Source organism: Vombatus ursinus, unplaced genomic scaffold (assembly GCF_900497805.2).
Source record: "Vombatus ursinus unplaced genomic scaffold, bare-nosed wombat genome assembly UNPS02014852.1, whole genome shotgun sequence".
Classification (NCBI taxonomy): domain Eukaryota; kingdom Metazoa; phylum Chordata; class Mammalia; order Diprotodontia; family Vombatidae; genus Vombatus; species Vombatus ursinus.
The window spans coordinates 623,586-645,052 of record NW_020954630.1 but is presented as its reverse complement, the minus strand read 5'-3'; the positions used below and the strand labels follow the sequence as shown (position 1 = coordinate 645,052).

Sequence of the window (21,467 nt, the reverse complement as noted above, 5' to 3'; positions counted from 1 at the left end):
TCCATTTATGGCTTCAAAAAAGAAAACTGATCATGCACCCTCCCTTAGGGCAAGTTGTATCAACAATTTCTGTCACCCAATGCTATCCCCACCCCTCTTTCACCCCTCCCCAGGTTTATGGGCACCTAGTAGTAGCTAGGACCACTAAGAATTCTACTAAGACCACATTCTTCCACCCAACCCCAATCATTTACTTTCCCCTAGATTGGTTCCTCACTGTCTGCCAGTCAGTTACCCAAGGCAGCGCTCTCTCCAACCAGCATGTCTCAATATCTTCAGCCTTTAATTGACTTGAGTTGTTTGAGAGCAAGCTGGTTCTGTCCCTTTCTCCAGGTACAGGGGTGAGAAGGAAGTATTTCTTCCCACTGAGCATTATGTATGGTATGCAGAAAAAAGAGAATCCTCCTTGGTGGTTTCTGGGAAGAAAGCAAATTAAAGTCCTGAAGATTTAGCAAGTAGGGGTAAAGGAGAGAAAAGGAAATAAGCACTCAGACCATTTTAAACACTCAATCCTTCATTTTTCTTTTCTGAAACATTCTTGGTAAAGATAAGTCCCGATAAAGTAAGTCATCTTCATCCTACCTTGGGTACCATTTTGTTTTCTAAATGATATGAGACATTGCTATTCTCCTGAAACTTCTATAATATCAAACCACAACCAGGCACCATCCTCACTGATGTTGGGCCAGGCCTCCCACACTTCTACCCTGGCCTGGGCTGGGACAGCTCCCTCATCCCACCTGTATCATTAAAAGACTTCTGGCTTCCAATGTTGATGATGCATCTGAGTGCAGCTATAAAGACCTTTTCCTCTTTGGAGTGCCCATTCTTTGAGCCAGCATGGACCAGTATGACATTTTGCTAAGATTAAATTGGCCTGCACCCTAGGCATTCCATGCCTTTGAACTCTTACAAGTATTTGTGAAGGTTCCTCTCTAGGATGCTACCTCCATCCAGAGTCACGGTGTATCCCTGGAAGAAGGGGGGAGGGAGAAAAATAGGAAGAAGTCAATCACTGAAGTTGATGTTATCTGGCCTAACCCAACCCCCCTGTACTCAAGGTACGAGGTCACCTTAGGATTCATCCACAAGCTGTTTGGAGGACGAGTTTCTAAGCCTTGAAGAAAACTCAAGGGCTGGGGAGAAACCTCCCCAGGAAAGTTGCTACTCTCAGGGGTCTTCTGTTCAAGCAAGTAGGTCAACTATAAAACCCCTTCCCGTTCCCCACCCTCCCCCCTACACACACATGCACACAATCCCCGATTACGGAGACTTCCTAAGTCTCAGCCCCGTCCTTTAAGGTTCTTCCTTGACACTATGTGCAGGGGTAAGCACTAGCCGGCCCCCTCCTCTGTGGACACGATGGTGTTTAAGCAGGTGCTGCTTCTGACTGAAGCCCTTGCCACAGTCAGCACACAGGTAAGGCCGCTCGCCTGTGTGGTTCCGCCGGTGCCGAGTCAAGTTGGGCTTTTGGCTGAAGCAACGCCCACAATCGGGACAGGGGTAGGGCCGTTCCCCGGTGTGGATCCGCTGGTGGATAGTGAGTGCAGACCACCAGGTGAAGCTCTTGCCACATTCGTTACAGATGAACTGACGCTGCTCCGCAGTGCCAGATGGAGGGACTCCTCTACCTGCTTGGGCCATGCCTACTGGGCCCCTGCCCCAGCGTGGTTCCCTGCCCAGCAAGACAACCTCATCTCCTTGCAAGGCCTGGGAAGCTGGCGGTGGCTGCAGAGAGAAGCCCAGGGCGTACTCTGCAGGCTGCAGCAAGCCTGACCCTGGTTCCACACTGGCCACTGCCACCACCATCCGGCCCCGGAGGGCTGCCCCATGGAGCAGCTCAGCAGCAGCGTGGGCCCGCTGGTGGGCCCGCAAGGCTGCCCGGCTGGGGCAGCTCTCCCCACAGCCAGGGCACATGGAAGCCTTCTCCCCAACACGGTGCGTGCGCTGGTGTTTGAGCAGATGCTGCTTCTGACGGAAGCCACGGCCGCAATCAGGGCATGAGTGGGGTCGTTCACCTGTGTGGTTACGGAGGTGCCGAGTCAGATTGGGCTTTTGGCTGAAGCGCCGCCCACACTCCGGGCAGGCGTACGGCTGCTCCCCCGTATGGATCCGCTGGTGAATGTTCAGCGATGACCACCATGTGAAACTCTTCCCACACTCGTTGCAGATGAACTGGCGCTGCTCCCCGGAGCCAGCAGCAGAGGTCCGAGCCTTGGCAGGTGGCCCAGCCCTCCACCCTCCACCAGCTTCTACCCAGGGACAGCCCGGTGATTCTCGTGATGCCGATGGGGGCCGGCGGGGCTTCCGGGTCACCTTGTCTCTAAGGAGCTTCTGCAGCTCAGCTCGGGCCAGCTGACGGTCACGGGCATGGGTCCTTTGGTGGACACGGAGGGCAACTTTGTGACGGAAACGTCTCTCACACTCAGGACAGGAGTGGATTGCAGGGCGGGAGTGTGTCTTCTGGTGTTTGAGCAGATGTTGCTTCTGGCTAAAGCGCCTCTCACACTCAGGGCAGTGGAAGGGCCGCTCACCTGTGTGGTGCCTCTGGTGCCTGACCAGGTTGGGCTTCTGGCTAAAGCTCTTGCCACACTTGCCACAGTGATAAGGCTTCTCTCCTGTGTGAGTGCGCTGGTGGATATTCAGTGATGACCACCAACTAAACCTCTTCCCACAGTCTGGACATGCAAAGTGTCCCTCACCTACTGGGAACGGTGGGCCAAGGGGCAAGGGGACTGCTGTGGACCCACGGCCTGTTGACACTCCCATCCAGTGAGCACTGGGAATTCGGCCTGGGCCTTGGGCTTCTTCCCACCCCCCTGGGGCTCGAGGCTTCCCCAAAGCCTGGAGAAGCGGATGACCCAGGCGATGCTGGAAGATGTTCTCCTTGTCCTTCTCTGGCAGGATGGCAGGGGCCTCCAGGGCCTGCGGGAGCCACTCCTGCCTCTCCCACTTGATCTTCACCATGATGCTGCTGTCACCTGCTGAAAAGGAGGAGATGTGCAGAAATGATGCTCAGCGATTGATTCTGGGATAGAAGAGAGGAAGGTATGAGGTTGAAAGGAGAGGGAGAATAAAAGATGTAGGAATGAGAAAGAAAGGTGGTAGAGAAAGACCGTGGTGAATGGGAGAAAAAGAAGAGAGAGGAAACAGAAAGCAGGGAGGAGAAAATGCGAAGGAAAGAAGAAAACAGCGAAAAGAAGGTGGGAATAAAAAGAGGTGAGAATGGGAAAGCATGGAGGAATGAAGAAGTAAGAAGACAAAGTGAAGGGAGGAGACAGAAGAGGAAAGGGAGAGAGAAAGTTGAAGGCCGGAAAGATAGAAAGAAAAGTGAGATCTTTGAGTCCTGGCATTGCACTGACACAGTGGGTCTCTTGCATTGGCCCTTTCCTGTTCTGCCTCACTGCCCACTTTGTGGGGCCAGGCAAGCCAAGGAGGGAGCCAGAAGGAATGCACAGACCTTTAAAAAACACAGCCCATGCTGGTGGTCCAGAACAAGGTTTAACAACAACAACAACAACAACAACAACAACAACAACAAAAACCTAATCCCCAGCAAATCTCCTATACTTGCTTCCTATCTGTCATCACCAGGGAGAAGGGCCCAGATTCAGACAGCTGTCATTGTATAATTGTTTTCCTGAGTGCTCTGCATCATTTCATAGAGTGCATGGGCTTTAAGAGGTCCTTCTTCATTGGTCTGGGGCCTTTCCTGAATTCCTTCTTGATTCTCAGCTGTACTATGTGTAGGAGGGCAGGTGGTGACAAATTACCCCTCTGCATCTATATAGATGCAAGGCTGCATAGCTGAGTGCAAGATAAGGAGGGAGACAGTTGGTTTTTGGCAGCCCCCTCTCTGGCTGTCAGTGACATACTACTGAGAAGGCCTTCAAGGGACTGGTTTAATACTTCTCTAAGGAATCACTGCTTTTCCAATAAAACTTTGACCACTCAGAACTGGAAATTGAGGCAGTTGGAGGGCCATGCATTCTTTACCCTTGTAGATATTCAAGTCGATCTGAGGGCCACTTTTAAGAATGACAGAGAGAGGATTCCCACTTCAGGTCAGGGTTCCATTGGAGGATAACTCTGACACCCGGGAATCTATTTCATGATTCTGCCATGGTAGCCCCATAAAGTATTATTATCTCCAAAAGTGAGGCACACAGGGTTTAAGTCATTTGCTCAACATCACATGGATGCTAATGACAGTGCTATGATGAGAACCCAAAACTGTCCAGACTGCCCAGTTGCCTCTATCAAATACAGGACCTAGATTCTCATAAAAACCTAAAACAGAGTAATAGAAAGGAGAAGCAGAGTTCGTTGTTGTTTCTTTTTTTAATCCTTTTATTCATAGGTTCACAGGATGTGAAAGCTTCAAGGCACCTTAGAAAACATGTAGTTCCACCGTCTTATTTTACCAATGAGGAAACTGCCCCAGAGCCATGAAGGGACTTGCCTGTGGTTACATAGCTAGTTAGTAGCAGAGATAGGACAAGAAGCTAGGCCTCCAAATTCCCAAGTCTACACTCTTTACACTATATAAGCAGGGGAAGGGAATAAAAATGTTTATAGTACCTACTATATGCCAGGCACCACGCTAAGCGCTTTATAAATATTATCAGAATATTGATACAGGGTATCACCCTGCTGCTACCTTTTGTGGTCTGGTGCCCAATTTTCTTTTTGTTTAGGTACACTAGCAAGGGTTATCAGAAAAGGCTTTCTCAAGAAAAACAATGGGGTATATGCTCCTGGGGCTGTGAAGAAATCTATGGTGAGGTGTAGAGAAGGGGGAACAGTGACTTGACCTCCCCAAAAAACTCTGTCAAGGTGCCCAGCTTCCCAGGGATATATCAGTGCTTGGTGAAGATTGTTTGACTGTAGCTCTAATCTCTGTGGGGCATCCAAACTCATTCTCCCACCCCATACCATGGGGAAGGAAAGATCCAGGCAACATAGGAACCACAGCAAGCATTCGACTGAGACGACTGAACGTAGAGTTAAAGAATAGGAGAATAAGAAAGACAATGGGGAGAATAAATTTGGGTGAGTGCCAAGGGTCCAGCCTTTGCTTATCCCCTTACTTACCTGAACAAGAACTCAGAGGGAAATCTCTGTCTTTAGATGCCTCTTGAGTCATTACCACAAGTTCTGATCCCCGTCCTTTGATGTGAAGGTCACAGGACTGGGAAAGTTGGATGGCCTATGGGACAGGGAAGAAATGATGGGTTTTAAAGCTCACCATCATAATAACATCTTCCATGTGTATACTGTATTATTTGATCTTTTCCACGAGGTTTTCACATCCCTGTAATCCTCTTTATAAAGGTTTAATAATGGTTGATTATCATACAAATATCACAGTACTCTTGAGAAGAAAGCAAGACAAGTATACATGGTTACCAAGTTTGCAAATGACTCAAAGCTAGGAGGGACAGCTAATAAATTGGAAAAAACTTAGGATCCAAAGAGATTCTACAGGCTAGAAAGTTAGGCTGAATCTAATAAAACAAAATTTAATTAAGATAAATGTAAAGTCTTATACTTTGGTTCAAAACAAATTCAAAAGTACAAATTGGGGAAATTTTGACATATTTGGAAAAGACCTGGGGGCTTCTCAATGACTCAGTGAGTCAACAGTGTGCCAAAGCAGTCCAGAGGGTACCCTTGGCTGCACTGATACAGGCAGTGTATCCAGAACAATTGAAAATCCTACTGTATTTTGTCCTAATTCATACATATCTAGAGTACTGTGTGCAGTTGTTAATGCCTTATTTTAAGAAATTGATAGGGGAGAATGTCCAGGGAACGGCAGCCAGTAAAAGGCCTCTAAGAAAAACTGAAGGAAATGAGGACATTTACTCTAAAGAGAAGACTTCAGGAGGACATTATAACATGGTTTCAAATAACTGAACTATTACTGACATACACTATTAGACACAGCAATGCATTGGTTGGTTTTGCTGAAAAACGTTCTTCTTCCCCTTTTTTAATCCTTGTTCACTTTGTAGGGGAGATATACAAGAATACATGTGGAAATAAATGTGATATAAAAACAAAAGGTATCAATAAAAACATTCCCGCTGCTTAGCTGAAGCCAACAATTATTTCAGTTAATTTCCTGGCTGATAGTGAGTTTCTGAGTAAACAACATCATCAACAAATTGGGACATTTCGGTGTCCTCTTTGCCTGTCTTTCTGCCTTGAATATCTTTTTCTTATCTCACTGCTCTTTTTAGCACACCTAAAGCTATATCAAATAACAGTGGAGAAAGGGGGCATCCTTGCTTTACTATCTTATTTATTATGAAAACCAAAAGGGTTTCTCTGTTCCATACAGATTGTGGTTTTAGATAAGGAAAGGATAGGAACTGATTTTAGATATATATTTTTAAATCATAGTTTTTTTAAAAAAAGCCCTACATGCCTATGATTTGCATAATTTTTAGCTTAAATGAGTGTTGTCCTTGGTCAACTTTTTTCTCTTTTCTTTTCTGCCTGCACCTACTGACATAATCACATTATTTTGGATGTTTTGTTGCATTGCTTCCTAATGTTAAAGGATCCTTGCATCCCTAGGATAAGTCCAACTTGACGTTAGTGAATGCTTTGGGGGATATATGGCTATAGTCTTTTTTTGCCAGAATTTTGTCTAAATTGTTCAATATATATTCATTAATAATATTGATCAATAGTTCTTTTTCTTTACTTTATTCTTTCCTGGTTTATGCATTAGGGCTACATTTGTCTCATAAAAAGGATTTTGATAGTGTTTTCTCTTTCAATTTTTGAGACTAATTTATACAGTTTGAGTATTAATTATTCTTCAAGAGTCTGAGAGAATTTGCCTGTAAACCTGTCTTTACCTTTTCAGTTAGAGCTAGTTCAATTTTCTTTTCTGAAATAGGATTAAGATCTCAATCTGGTATTCTGTTAATTGGGGTATTTTATACCTTTTGTTGCTAATCTTCTGTTTTAAATTTTCAGTTGGGCTGGTTAAAACTATCAATAGTAAGATCCTGATAATTTCTTTTATTTCTTCTGCTTGTTGTGACTTCACCTTGTTCCTTTTTTATAGTGTTCATTTATTTGCTTCCTTCTAATCAGGTTAGCTAAAGTTTTATCATTTTCATTAGTGTTTCTAAAGATCCAATGTTTAGTTTTATCAGTTCTATAGTTTCAGGAGTTTTTTGTTTTGTTTAGTTTTTTGGTTTGGCTTGGTTTTCCAATGTATCTATTTCTCCTTTAATTTCCAGATTTTCCTCTTTTCTGCTAATTTGGGTATATTTGTTAATTTAAAAATGTTGTAGTTCATGAGCTTTCTGATTTTCTATTTTGCTAATGTATATTCTCAGGAATATAATTTTCTGTGTTGCTTTAGTTGAATCCTAGAAATTATGGCATTATATCTCATCATTATCATTCTCTTTCACATAGTTATTGTTATTTGTTATTTAACCTATTCATTATTCAGGATGCCATTAAGTCTTTACTTAGGTTTGTATATATTGCTTGTGTTCCCTGAATTAATTGCCATTTTTATTTTGTTATCTGTAAAGGATATGTTTAGCATTTCTATTTTTCTTACATTAATGTATAATTTCTCTATGCTCTAATACATGGTTACAGTTTTTGTAAAGATGTTGAGAAATATATGCATTCCTTCAGTTGCTTTAAACCTTTCAGTACTAAATTCTTCATAAGTTTGTTTAGGTCTAGCCATTCTGTAAGACAATTTGGAACTATCTCTGAAAAGTTCCTAAATTGTGTATGCCCTTTGACTCAGAGACAGCACTACTAGGCCTATACGCCAAAGACACAGAGAGAGAAAAAGGTATGTTTAACAGCTCTTTTTGTTATAGCAAAGAACTGGAAACTAAAAGATGCCTATCAATTAGAGAATGGCTGAAGATGATGTTATGTATGAATTTAATGGAATATTCTTACATTGTTAGAAATGACGAAAGGGACAGTTTCACAGAAACCTTGGAAAATTTTTATGAACTCATACAGAGTAAAAGAAGCAGAATCAGAAGAGAAATCTATATAATATCACTCTCAAATAAAAAAAAAACAAAAAACAATTTTTGACTTAACAACTCTGAATGGAATGACCAACCACAATTCCAGAAGCCAGATGAAGAAGCATGACACATGAAACCCGCTTCTTGACAAAGAGATTATGGAATCAAAGAGCAGAACGAGACACACATTTTCAGACATACCCAATTGGGAATTTGTTTTGCTTGACCTCGCATATTTGTTACAATAGTTAGTCTTTCTTTCTTCCTTCCTTCCTTCCTTTCTTTCTTTCTTCCTCCCTCCTCTCTTTCTCTATTTCTTTCTTTCTGCAATTTGAAGAGGAAGGTAGGAGGGAGAGGGGGAGTAGGAGGAGGGTCCAAAAAAGAAAAAGGAGTCATTGAAGTAATTTTTTAATACATAAAAGCAAACAAGGAAGGCCAGAAGGAAACACAGACAAGGATAGCTTTGAAAGTTTCATGCTGGATTTATTATTTACTTAAAAGGGGAAAAAAAAGCTATACGGAGTAGAAATTTTGTTTCACGAACTATATTCTTTTTCTGTTCTATTTTAAAAATGAAAATGCTCATTTTATTTGATGCTTAAGTTCAGAATAAACATAAAATAAAATGTTTCTTTTCACCTCTAAGATGCTATGAATATCATGAAGGGGATATAGAAAAAGGTAACAAACTTATTCACCAAACCTCAAATGCTAAACATCACCAAATCTCTCACATCTTCAAAGACTTCAAAGTTTCAGACAACCCAAATGAAGCCCCACTTTATCCATCACAGAGCTGACAGAAAAAGAGAGAGAGAGAGAGAGGAGTAAAGAAAGAAAGAGGCCCAAGAAGAGTTTAAATTCCTAGATGACAGATGCATGTTATTCAAAGAAATGCTGCATGTTCAGGACCTAGTCTTAATCCATGAAGACAAAGATAATCATGCCCTCCCCAAACTTGATGTTGCCCCCATCATGGGCAGAATCCTTATCTATAGGGACTGATCCTTCAGAGAACTAACTTTGCTCTGATACAAGTTGAGTGGAACTAGGAAGCAAAAAATGATAAAGGGATCCTACACACAAGGAGGAAGTAGTTGTAGGAAGAATAAAAAGTGATGGGAAGTTAGAATGGATTCTATATACCAGTGACAGAAGTGGAGAGAAGGAAGATTTGTACGTATTTACAACACAAGCACCATGCACACACAGAGAGTGGAGATAGCTGTATCGGGTGCTCCCGAGTGTTTTGCTCACAACAGGAAATCACGAGGAATGGTCAAAATCAAGACCTTACTCCCTGAACCAGCCTTAACTGTCCATATAGCCACTGAGATACAAGATACTTCACCCGTGATAGTTTGGTGGTTCCTATTCCCTTCTTTTTCTTCCACCTGGTCCCTACACCTCTAGCAGCATCCTCCACCAGGCCTACCACCACCCTGGTCTCCATCAACACACTGTATTCCCCTTGAGGTAGGTAACAAAGGAAAGAACCCCAAATCTTTCCAACACAGATGATCAGCGCAATGACTGTCCTGGACACATGTTACTCAGCTGAACAGGATGCAATTCTGTGGACTGGATCAGGCCAACAATCAGAGAAAGAGGCTGCTTGAGTTCTGGTTTTCCAAAAAAATGTCCTCAAATCAGGAAAGGGAGGTTGCCCATAGTAATCACCCACCTTGCCTCTGAATCTCTTTTTACCACCCACCCCACTCTCCACCCCAGCTTAAACCTCCTCTTCTCTCACATCCTCCTAACAGCTCCTCCATTGTACACATTATCTCTCCACAATGCCCTTGCCCACAGTCCATTATTCACGACCCCGGGCATGGGGCATACTATCCCTGCACCCAAGCCAGTTCCAGCTCCTCAGGCTACCGCTCCAGCTTCCCACCCCATTCCATTCCCCCACCCCCTTCCCCCTTAGGGAGGAGGCCTCAGCCCAGGGGCCAGCTTCAAGGCAGCTGCCATGGAAACGCCTGGAGAGATCACAAAGGGACTAGGGCAGGCACTGTGCGCCAAGGCGGGAGGTCTGGGGGATGAAGGGGAGACAAAGGGGCTTTATTTTCAGAAGAGGTGGCAAGGGCCAGGCACACACGAGGGCAGTGAGGGCTGCTGGAGCGTGGCATGAGGGTATGGGGTTGGGAGTGGAGGCAGGGAAATACTACATATCTCCCAGATTGGCCGCTATGGGCCCCAGAGGTACAAGGAAATGAAATGGATAAGGCAGGAAGTCTTTACTCAGTCACACCCCCCTTTCTGAGTTTGTTCCTCTGATTGGACCATATCCTTCCTCAGAGCCGACCCCTTCTTTCTCCCCTGCCAAGGTGCTGGCCACCAACAATGCCAGCCTATAGGGCTGATGTGGATCAGATGGGATATTAGATTCAGTGTCAGCTTACACTCCCCTTCAGTACCTTCAAACTTAAAAAAAAAAAAAAAAGGCACCAAGAGCTGTTATTCTCCACAGAGAATGACCCTCTTTCTCATCTTATTTTCAGGTCCCACACCAAAATTTCTGTTCTGCCACCCTTCCCTGGGGAAACTACCAGAGAGAATGTGAATCTTTCTCTGGCTCTTCAATCTCTCCCAACACACCTGTACTCCTCCCTCCAGCTAGTCCCTGCACCTAGCAAGTTCTCCTTTCTCTGCCAATCCAGCACCTAAGACATCTTTCGACAAGACCCAGCTCAAGTCTCATCTCCTTCAGGAGAGCATCTGTTAACTATCCCAGCTCACCTCGACTCCTTCCCCTCTCCTACAGCATTTACTGGTGGGAACTTCCGCCATGGGCCCCTAAGAGATCCACTTCTTTTGGTCTTCAATATAGATCCTAACTAGATCCAACTAGATCCTAAACTCCCTAAGTGCAAGGACTATGTATGTTGTTTTTCATGGCAGAAGGGAGAAGATGCAAAGAGGATTAAAGGTCACCTCTGGACCCCAATAAAGGATGAAGAAGGAAAAGTTCAGATGGTTGTTGGGGAGTGGGGGTGAATTACAGTGGACCTGGGCTTAGGACAGTCCAGTGACCAGCTGACACACCATCACTCTCATTGTGTGTGTGTGTGTGTGTGTGTGTGTGTTTGTATATGTGCTATTCCTTGACCTCGAAGCTCTACTGCTCTGACCTGTCGCTCCCACCAGCAACACCACATTCAAGGCTGCCTCAGTGGTCTCTCACTCTAGGGAAACTCTGGCCCTGTTAGCATCCAGTGAACACGAACGCGCGCGCGCGCGCGAGCACACGCGCACGCACGCACACACACACACACACACACACACACACACACACAGAAAGAACACATACACTCACAGATACAGACACAGCACCTATACAGCAACAGGATGGTGGGATTAGGTTCGGAAGTGGCCTAGGTGGCCTAGGAGTCCAACCTCTCGCTTTACTGCTAAGGAAACTGAGGCCCAGGGAAGGGGGAGTGGCTCGCCAAGGTCACGCTAAAGCAGTCGGTGGCAGGGCCGGCACTCGAACCCATCTTCTGGCCGCTGCCAGCTCCGAATGCTAGGAGCCTGGGGACTCCGCGTCGAGCGCTCTTTGCACTTGACACCACGCCACGCAGGGGGCAGACGCGCAAAAACAAACAGGGCCACGGCTCACGCGGCCCCAAATGCTCACACAAGCACGCACGAGCACCAGACACACGCAGATCAGTCCACGCGCGCGTGCACGCCCCACAACAAGTCCCTGGGGGGGCCCCCCGCGGTCACGTGCTCACGAAGTGACCAGGCGGCTCGGGGACGGGCAGTGCTGTTACCTGATCCGAACGGGTCAGGCCAGCGCCGGCAGGGGAGACAGGGCGAGGCCGCGGAGGCTCGTCCGAAGGGAGAAGCTGCAGCGGTGGAATGAAGCCCCCGAGAGAAGCAGGCTCCACCCCGCACTGCGGGAGCCGGGATTGGCTGCCTCCCGGGGCTGCCCACCCCGGCCTGGGGGCCTGACCTATGACAGAGCGGCAGGCCGAGCCACGGCCCATCCCCCGCCAGCTTATTGGCTAGCTTCTAGAAAGCGGGCTCCACCCAGAACCAGCTGGGAGCGCGCGCCCCTCCCACCCCTCACCCCCAGGACAACTTTCCCAATGGGAACTTTGGCTGGCAAGTCCATGGCCAGGGCGAGGGATGGGGGAGGGCATGGTCAAGGTTGGCAGGAGCCCTTCAGTTGTTTCCAAAACCTGTGATGGGGATGGATTTCTAGCCTTCATCCCCCTTTAGACTTAGGCTAAAGCCTCTCAGAAGGTCCCTCAGGATAGCAGCAGTGGGGCGGGAGGGCCTTTGCACCAGGAGTCGGGAGTCCTGGGTCCCAGTCCTCCTCAGATTTAGCGCCTTACTTCTGGGATCATCTGCAACTGATCCAGGATATACCTGGTTGTATGTTGTTTTCCCCTAATATTAGATATCTAAGTTTCTCGATAGCAGGACCTTTTCTTTTGCCCTTTTTGTATCCCTAATGTGTAGTACAGTGTCTGGCACATAGTAGATGCTCAATAAATGCCAGTTCTTGTTGACTCTTCTACTAATTTGCTCTCTCGGAGGATGAAGATAAATAATACTGTGTCAGGATCAAATGAGGTATCCTCTGTGAAAGTGTTTCAAAGTGCTATGCAGCCATGAAGTATGATTATTTTTTTATGAATGTTTGAGACCAAATCTGTCTAAAAACAAACTATGCCTACATTTTGCAAGCCTGTGGACTACCTCCCCCCCAGCAAAAACAAACAAACAAAAAAAACCACTCAGTTTAATGGTCAGCAATTCCACAAAAATGGATATGCTATTCACAGATAGAGTTCACAAAGCCTCTGTAACTTAGAAAGTCTGTGAGAACGGTAAACAAAGTACCAATAAATTAGAGAATGGCTAAAAAAATTGTGGCACATGAATTTAATGGAATATTTTGGCCATCAGAAACAACAAATGAGCTATTCAAAGAAACATAAGACGACTAACAGGAATTGATGCAGAGTAAAGTAAGCAGATGGAAGAAAAATATACATAACAATGCAAATTGAAGGAACTAAAATGAAATGAAATGTTGCATAATTATGACCAAGCCTGACACCAGAGATGAGAAAATGCACCTCCCTCCTTCCAATGGAAGGGTGGGGTCCTATGGGAGTAGAATGTTAAATATACTGTCAGCTGCCATGATTTTGATGAATTCCAGGGTTTTGGGGGTTTGTTTTTTTTTATTTTAGTTAAAAGAAAAAGCTTACTCTGTGAGGGAGGGAGAAGGGAAGGGTGTTGTTAGAAACTAATGTGATATAAAAATAAAAGACATCAATAAAGCTTTTAAAATTACTTTAATGACTTCCCAGGGCCCCAAAATTCACACTGAAGCCAACCAAATGAAGCCAACCCTTACCACATCTACCACTTTGCTTACCCTTCTAAGACAGATGCAGTCCATTACCAGACCTGTACTGCCAGATTAATCTTCCTACAACATTTTCATCAGGTCACTATTCCAATCAGGAACCTTCACAGGCTTCCCATTCCCTACATGATAAAGTCCACTTCAGGTGGTCAATTTCATGTCATGGAAAGATGAACTTGCATGGGGAAGATATGAGTTTGAATTCTCCTATATTACTAGATGTGACACTTCTAACCAATCATTTAAACTTTCTGAACCGTTCTCTTTTTATATAAAATGAAAATAATATACATATCACAGGGTTGTGGTGAGAACCAAATGAGATGTCCATAAATTGCTTTGTAAATTGCTTTAACTACATAATGTACATAAATTGCTTTAACTACAAATGTATATGGGCAGTGGCATCCAAGGCATTCTACAATGTGGGCCCAGCTTAGCTTTCCAATGTTATCTTCAAGTTTCACTCTTACCAAACACAAACCTTCTAGTCAGTCTCTTCAAAGTCCTTATTTCCTCCAGATGTTCCTTTGTATTGGTTCTCTCTCTGTCTCTCTCTCTCCATCTCCCTCTGTGTTTCTGTTTCTCTGTCTCTCCTCTCTCCTTCTCTCTTTCTCTCCTTCTGTCTTTGAATCTTATCAAGCCTCCTAACCACAATCACAACCCCAGCCCTTTCTTTGGAGTTTCCTCTTCAAGTCAGAAAAGCTAGTCCCCATTCTTGGAGGGAGGATTGGGTTGATGAGAGCTCAGAGCTATAGTTGTCTGATGTTCTTTCTAGGGGAGTGCCACTGGGCATCCTCCCACTTAAAGGTCACCAGCATTAGGGTAGGTCCCTTTCCCACTTGGGCTGTATGGATTCAGAGGATCAAAGAATCTTGGGAGCCTTGGCAGGGACTCTAATTTTACAAATGAGGAAGATGAGTCCTAGAAAAGTGAAGTAATTTACCTCAGGGAGTAAGAAGCAAAGCTACTTCTTTAAGGTCCTCAGACTCTAGGGCTCACCTTAGAGGATCCTACCCTCAGGGCCAGCCAGTATGCTTATATAGAACAGGCAGCCATCTTGTAGCATGATCAAAGGAGTACCCAGCATCATCTCCCACAGTGCCTGAAATTCCACCACCAGAGATTCACTTAATCCTTTGTACCTCAAAGGCTTTTAAAATAAATAAATAAATAAGTTTCTTGGCAGAATGACAAGAGCACTGAACTAGCAGCTAATGTCAAAATATTTTGGAGGTACCCAGTTTCCCAGAGCCAAGGTCCAGCAAGCAGGGTTGTGAATGTCCTTAGTTTGGCATAATAATAATCTTTTGCCCTCTGGATGATACCACCCTCTGGCAAAGTGTATTGCTTGAATTAGCACCAGGTGTTTAGGATTTAGCTCCCCGTATTTCCCAGGGCCATCCATCACATATTCACAATCCCTGTTCCTTGTGGAAAGACAGGTACTGCACTCCTGTTCCTGTCATAGAACTCTGGTTCTGTGCCCCAAAGGGTGGGCACAACTCTCAAGACTTGAGACAATACTGTTCCCACAGGGCCCATGGAAACAGTAACTCAAGACCTAAAAATGATCATGTCATGATCCAGCCCACAATGTGTATAACACCTGCCTTTAATCCAGCATGTTAAGTCCTCCTTCTTGGGGAGGGAGGGGTGGTGGCTTCCATTTGCATATGTCATTTTCCTCACTTTGAAGTTAATTAAATTTCTGTTTTGTGTCCTGACTCTCCTGTCTCGGGCCACCCACATGTTAGAGGGTAGTTCTGGTCCATTTGACACTAGGAAACCCTGGATCCAACTTTGCCATTAGAATCATACATCCTACAGTGAGAACCCATCTCAGGGTCAGCTAATCTGACTCCTATCAACTTGCCTAGTGACTTTGGCCTGAGGAGGTTGGACAAGATGCTCTCTTAGGACCTTTTCCAACTCTAAAATGCTGTAATTTGACAAAGTACTCCTAGAAGGGGCAGGTCTTTGCCAACTAACATATTATCTGAAAATTCCTTGACTGCTAAGAACAAAACGGGTTAGGAGGCCATTCACAGGGAGGTGAAGAGAGCAAGGATCCCAAATGGAGTAGGTGGGGATAGAAATGTGCTGAAAAGGAAGACTGGGAAGGCTCGAGAGACAAACTTCATTGCTTCGCAGCTTTGTAGTGGGCTAGTCTTGGGTGGATAGTATTGTCTGGGTCACATCTATCCACACTGCCCTGAGACTGAGTCATTCTCCTGGTGGAAGAACAGGTAGAAGGACCAATTAGGATAACATATAGTGTTCACCTCCCTGAAATAATAATGACCTGTGAAATGATGGGGATGATTTTTAAAATCCTTTCCACTTGTAACATTTTATAACTACTTCTGTGTTGGGCCAAAAATAGACTGTGCTTTCCTATGAAATCTGGCTTATATATAAAACCTGAGTGAAGCCTGTAATCAGTGTTATTTTCACTGTGTAGATTTTTTTTTCCTTTGAAGATCTCATGTGGTCTATATTTGGAGCAATATGGTATTTGCCATCTATCATATAGCTAAGAGGACAGTATGAAGCTATCATTAGAACATAGTTTCTAAGGAAGCTTTGAATGCCAACAGTCGGGGAATGGTCTAACAAAACCATTCATCTCTGACTTGGTCATCCTCAGAACCTCAAATTAAGTATTTACCACACGGGGGATCAGAGCCCAGAGCTCTTGAGAACTGAGCTACACTGCACTATCTTCCCCTCAAAGACCTCTGGGTATATGAAGGTCCTTTTTCAGAACCTTTTTGGACATCAATGTCAGCACCGGTGCTAGAGTCCCCGCTTCCCCCAGCAGCATGTTTAACACACTGCTGGGCATGTAGGAAGTCCTCTATACTATTGAATAAGCAGATGAACGCTTCAGACCTCGAACAATCATCAAGCATTTTTATCTATTCAGTAATACTACTAGGTGGTATAGTGGATAGAGTAATGGGCCCAAGTTCAAATCTGACCTCCAACAACCCTTGGGAAACTGGTTCAGCCTATTTGCCTCAGTGTCTTCATCTATAAAATGGAGTTAACAGCACCTACCTTCCAGGGTTGTTGTGAAGATAGAGATAATATTTGTAAAGTGTTTTGCAAATCTTAGAATGCTATATAAATGCTAGCTAACATTTGGTGTTAATGACCCTTACTGATAACACTACCCTATGAAGCTTGCCTCTGTTCTCCAGTTGATACCCAGCTCCTTCTCCTTCCCAGTACGGGGACCTTAGGATTTGTAAATCCTAAAGCCATAGCTGATCTTTCCTAATGCCATTTAGGCCACACATCCCAAAAGGATGTTTCCCTTGCTTTCAAGCTCCTAATGGACACAACCCCATAGCCTCTTCATTCAAGTGCAGGGCTAAACACCACAATCTCACAATGCACTTCCTAAAGGAAGAGCTCTGACCATCCCTTCAACTCCCCTTCCCAAGATTGCTCTCACTAGTTCTACCCTACACACTCCACGCCTTTTGTTAATTTTTCAATAGCACATGGACCAATCTCCACAACCATGATCCCCTTCCCACCTGCAAAAATGTCCACTGAAAGTTGCCAGAAAGTACAATAGACTACCCCCCCTGCTTAGAATCCTTAGACCCCAGTCACTGACTCCCACCCTAAAATGGCAACGTTACCTATGCCACCTACGTAGCATCCTTAAGTTGACATACCAGGCTGGGGGAAATTGTACTTAGAAGAGTACTTTGAAATGTAATAATCCCTGCTCTAACTTGCCCCTCCCTCAGGATGCCAGCCACTACAGACATCAAATTATCAGAAGTTTTAAAACCACTACAGGGGAAACAGTTTGTGGGTATCTTCTTTCAAACCAGAAAAAAAAGGAATTTGGGGGAAATTTTTAAATATGTGCAATTTTAAGTGGTCTTTAAAACAAGTCATTTTGTTCAATTAGAAACACAAAAAATGTATTACACATAACTTGATTGGCTCATAAAGTCACTGTTTGGTATACTCAGATGTGAAAGCCTGGCAAAAGAAATGTAAAACTATGGGAATTTGGGAGGAGGGTTTCCTCTCCTCCAACTTATTATTTAGTGAGAATTTTTAAAAATCATTTGAATTATTTTTTAACCTAAAAAGGCCCTTCCCCATTTCTAGACCTACCCTGCTCAGAAAACATTCCTTTTTCTATAAACCAGCCTTCTCCTTCTGCCGGCTGTTTTCCAGTTTACCTATCAGCAGTACCCAATGTATGCTGCAAAGGTTTTGCCCACCTTCCCATGATGACCTCCAGATTCCAAACCCTTGCAAGCAATGCTCTGCTCCCCACACTGAATCCCAAAACTAGATAAACACCAACTCAAGGCTCAGAACTTTAAAGTGAAATATAAGTGTGAAATATTCATCATCATTATTAATATTCTGGAAAAGGCCTCAAAAATTAATCCAGATCCAAAAGAAAAAAGACTAGGCATGTAAGATTTGTCATCACTACAAAAACTCAGCCCAGACCCATATGTCATCTACTCAAACACCTGGTCCTGTTTAAGCTTTCTGTCCTTAGCTATTAACGGTGTAGGTTCACCACCAGTCTCACTTCACTGACCTCTCAGCCCAGCCTATCCTCCAGGAATTCTAATTTGTGCTAATGGGAAGATCCTCTCATTGGCACCAAGAATAAAGGCAAAGGATCAGTTGGCACTAGGGTTTAAAGTGAGCCTGAACCCTTGGATAACTCTGCAAAATGAACTCTTAAGTTCTGGGCAAAACCTGCCCCATGCTATAAGGGAGGAGTCAGCAAACTTTGGCCAGAGGATCAAATCCCACCTGCCAAAACTACTAAAGAATGAAAAAAACCACTCCTAGTTCAACACTATATAAAAACAAGTTGCAGCCAGATTTGGCCCGGAACCCTGGTCTAAAGCAAGGCCTTACAGGGTCACAGCACAAAGCATTCCCCATAGATAATGTGGTTTTGTGAGAAAAGCCAAGGATTTGGACCCAGGGGACATTCATCCAAATTGATCCTCTGCTATTAATTACCCAACTCATATGACTTAGGGCAAGTCTCTTCACTTCTCCAGGTCTCTGGTTTCTCATCTGCAAAATAAGGAAGTGAGACTCAATGATCTCTCAGATCCCTTCCACCTTTAAATCCTACAATTGCCCTGGAAGGACTGGCCTCCTAGCCAAGTGCTTAGCGACTAATTGTGGGTATTTGACTCTCTTAACAGTTGGTAACATTGCTTACTAATAAGTGGAGCAGAGACATTCTTCATATACCCAACCTAGCTGTCCCAGTGATCTCTGCAACTAACTACAGCCCTCTCTTTTTCCAACTGTCCCTATACCAAAGGCACTATGGTACAGTGGAAAGAGTGTTGGACCCAGGAGTTGACAACTAGGTCAAAAAATAGATAAAGCGTTGGGCCTGGAGTCAGGAAGTGAACTCAGATCTAGCCTCAGACACTTAAAAGCTCTGTGGCTTTGGGCAAGTCACTTAACCTCCATTTGCCTTAGTTTCCTCAGTTGTAAAATGGGGATAATTACAGAAGGTATTGTAAGGTATTTAGCACAGTGCCTGGCACATAGTAAGCATTATTTAAATACCTATTTTCTTCCCCTTTCCCTTCCTGGGACTCCAACTGGTATTGTGTGACCTTAGCAAGTTACTTCACCCCTGTAGGTTTCAGTTTCCTCATCTATAAAATGGGGGTAAAATAGGCCCTACCCACTTCACAGGGTTGTTTTAAAGAAAAGAACTTTGTAAACTTTACCTTAAAGTGCTATATACACTGATTTATAATTATTACATTACCCTGTCCCTCCTACTTCTCCCCACTTCCCAAGATAACCTAGCCCAATGGGAATAACTCCTCTCTGACTCTTCTCAACAGATCTATTCCAGGTTCCACTCCCCCAGACCCAACTCACTCCACACACTCCAGGTTCTACCCTGCTCTACTCTTCCTGGGCCCCTTCTTTTCCTTTCATATGTTCAACCCATCCCCTCCACCTTTTCTGACTGCCAAATGCTGAACTCTCAAATCTTGGGGTAGGGAACGTCAAAGTTAGGCCGTATTGTCCATAGAAAGACCAAGGACGAAATTCTAGTCCTAATGCCCCTTAGCTGTATGAACTTGGCTTCATTTCTTCATAGTAAAACTAACCTCCTACCTCACTCACAGCAGTAACACAAAAATCAGCTAAGAATAGAAAAGCAAAAATTCAAAGCATTACACACATTCACAATTCTTATTAGCGCTATCATGCCCTGTCCTTCTGCTCTGTAAGAACTGTATTTTATAACACTTGGGGGGAGGTTAAGCTATTTATCCTTGTGTAATGGGCCTTCCATTCCCACGAATCCCTGGGGAATATGTCCAAACGGTAACTGAACCAGCTACTTTAACTTCTTCATTCCTTTGCCCTCTTTGAAGTCTCCCAGCATACCACCCCTTAATCCCAAATCCAGGTTCTGGAGGCATCTACCTCTTTTTAGACTGTCTTCTACCCAATAGGCTCCAGATCCTTCCAGCCTAGCTCTGTTCACTTTCCCTCTCTCAGCCCACAAATGTTCTTAGTTTAGTAGCCCTAGGGCATAAAGTACTTATCCACTGTTTCTCCTTTAGGCGGGCAAGGGAACAGTGCACTCCCTTCCTGTTTTTTACCAGAAAGCAGGGGACAAGATCACTCCTCGCCACAGACACACACACAAACACAGAGATATACAGAGATACATACACACACACAAATCATGATTTGCATTTTCATCATCTTATCTTCAAGATAAGGAAAGTGAGGCCCGAGCGGTTAAGTAATTTGCATAGGATCATACAGAATTTTAGAACACAGGTCTCCTAACTGTCAGAATTGACTGGCCTCTTTCTAAAGGCTTTCTCTTGCCCCAAGAGTTTTCTGAATCTTTGACCCAAATCTTCACCTGGGTAACCAAAGATAGAATTCCTCCCACCCTTCAATTATCAAGAAGCTTATAATCTTATAAGAGAATATAACTTACATACATACGATATAAAGTAGAAGGCAGTTGGGGCAGACAAGAGTCCCAGACACATACAAGAAATTTGAGGTGAGATAGGTTACCTTCAGCTTGGGGGAATCAGAGTAGACCTCATGGAAGACCAGAGATTTAAGTTTAGACCAGTTATTAACAGGCCTAGCAAGATCCCTTCCAGCTCTAAATCTATCATCCTATGGCCTCTCTGACAATTCTCCTTCAGACAGTTCACCTTCATTGTAAGGATCTATTCTTTCCAGTGGTCACTCACATTTATCCCTTCCTCTCCATTCCCAAAGCCACCCCCTAACTCAAGCCCTTACCAAGTCATAGCTGGCTTCCTATAACTGCTTCCCTGTCTTAAGTCTTTTCTCCCTCAAATCCATCCAGCACACTGTGCTCAGAATTTTCTTCTTCAAATACCATTCTCATCACCTTCAAAAACTCCTCTTTGCTGACAGTATAAAGTCCAAATTCAGCCATGCTTTCAAGGCCCTGCACAATCTGGGGTTAGCACATCTTTCCAATCTTTTCTAATATCCCTCTTCTTCAAGTACACTAAACTCTAATGAGATTTGTCATCCCCCAAAACACAAGTTGAGCTCTTCTTGCCTCCAAGATCTTATTACTTACCTTACTCCAGAATACCACCCAAATCTTAGCCATCTTTCAAGATCCAACACAAAAACCATTTCACTTACGTAGCCTTTTGCCGAGCTCTTCCTTTAGCAATGATTGTTACAACCACTCATTCAACAAGTGATTCTGTGCGTCTCATAACATCTCTTCTATTGCCTTTAATTTTTCTTGGATTTCCATCTTCTCTCCCAAACTATTAGGTCTTCATAGCCAGGAATGTCTTACTTCTCTTCATAAAGCTCATAGCCCCCAAATGCTCAATAAGTATTTTTACTTGAGAATCTCCAGGAACTCTGCACAGAACACCTAGATTCACCAACCAGGCATGAGCTAGGTTACTGTCCTGTCACAGTGAATAAAGAGAAGAGAATATGGTTCATGGGATCTTAAATTTTAGAGCTGG

General features: G+C 44.2%; 1 protein-coding gene across 3 annotated transcripts; it reads right to left on the bottom strand.

Annotated features, from left to right (window-relative positions):
• Positions 1-496: 496 nt before the first annotated feature.
• On the bottom strand, positions 497-21,221 carry ZNF775 (zinc finger protein 775). 3 transcript variants are annotated; one of them, XM_027841037.1, is made up of 3 exons: positions 21,127-21,221; positions 5,095-5,209; positions 497-2,984 (listed from the first exon to the last, which is right to left on the bottom strand). In XM_027841037.1, the coding sequence occupies exons 2-3, from the start codon at positions 5,144-5,146 to the stop codon at positions 1,297-1,299; spliced, it is 1,740 nt and encodes a 579-aa protein (XP_027696838.1). In that variant the 5' UTR covers positions 5,147-5,209; positions 21,127-21,221; the 3' UTR covers positions 497-1,296. The 3 variants fall into 3 exon arrangements, with proteins under 3 accessions (XP_027696838.1, XP_027696836.1, XP_027696839.1); XM_027841035.1 differs by lacking the exon at positions 21,127-21,221 and adding an exon at positions 11,813-11,885; XM_027841038.1 differs by lacking the exon at positions 21,127-21,221 and adding an exon at positions 11,813-11,885 and having other exon boundaries at positions 497-2,981.
• Between the last annotated feature and the right edge of the window lie 246 nt (positions 21,222-21,467).

Coding starts and splice junctions, on each gene's coding strand:
- ZNF775 (XM_027841037.1), bottom strand. CDS start 5,146: ATGACTCAAGAGGCATCTAAAGACAGAGATTTCCCTCTGAGTTCTTGT. Junction 2,985..5,094: donor CCCTCTGAGTTCTTGTTCAG/GTAAGTAAGGGG, acceptor CCTCCTTTTCAG/CAGGTGACAGCAGCATCATG.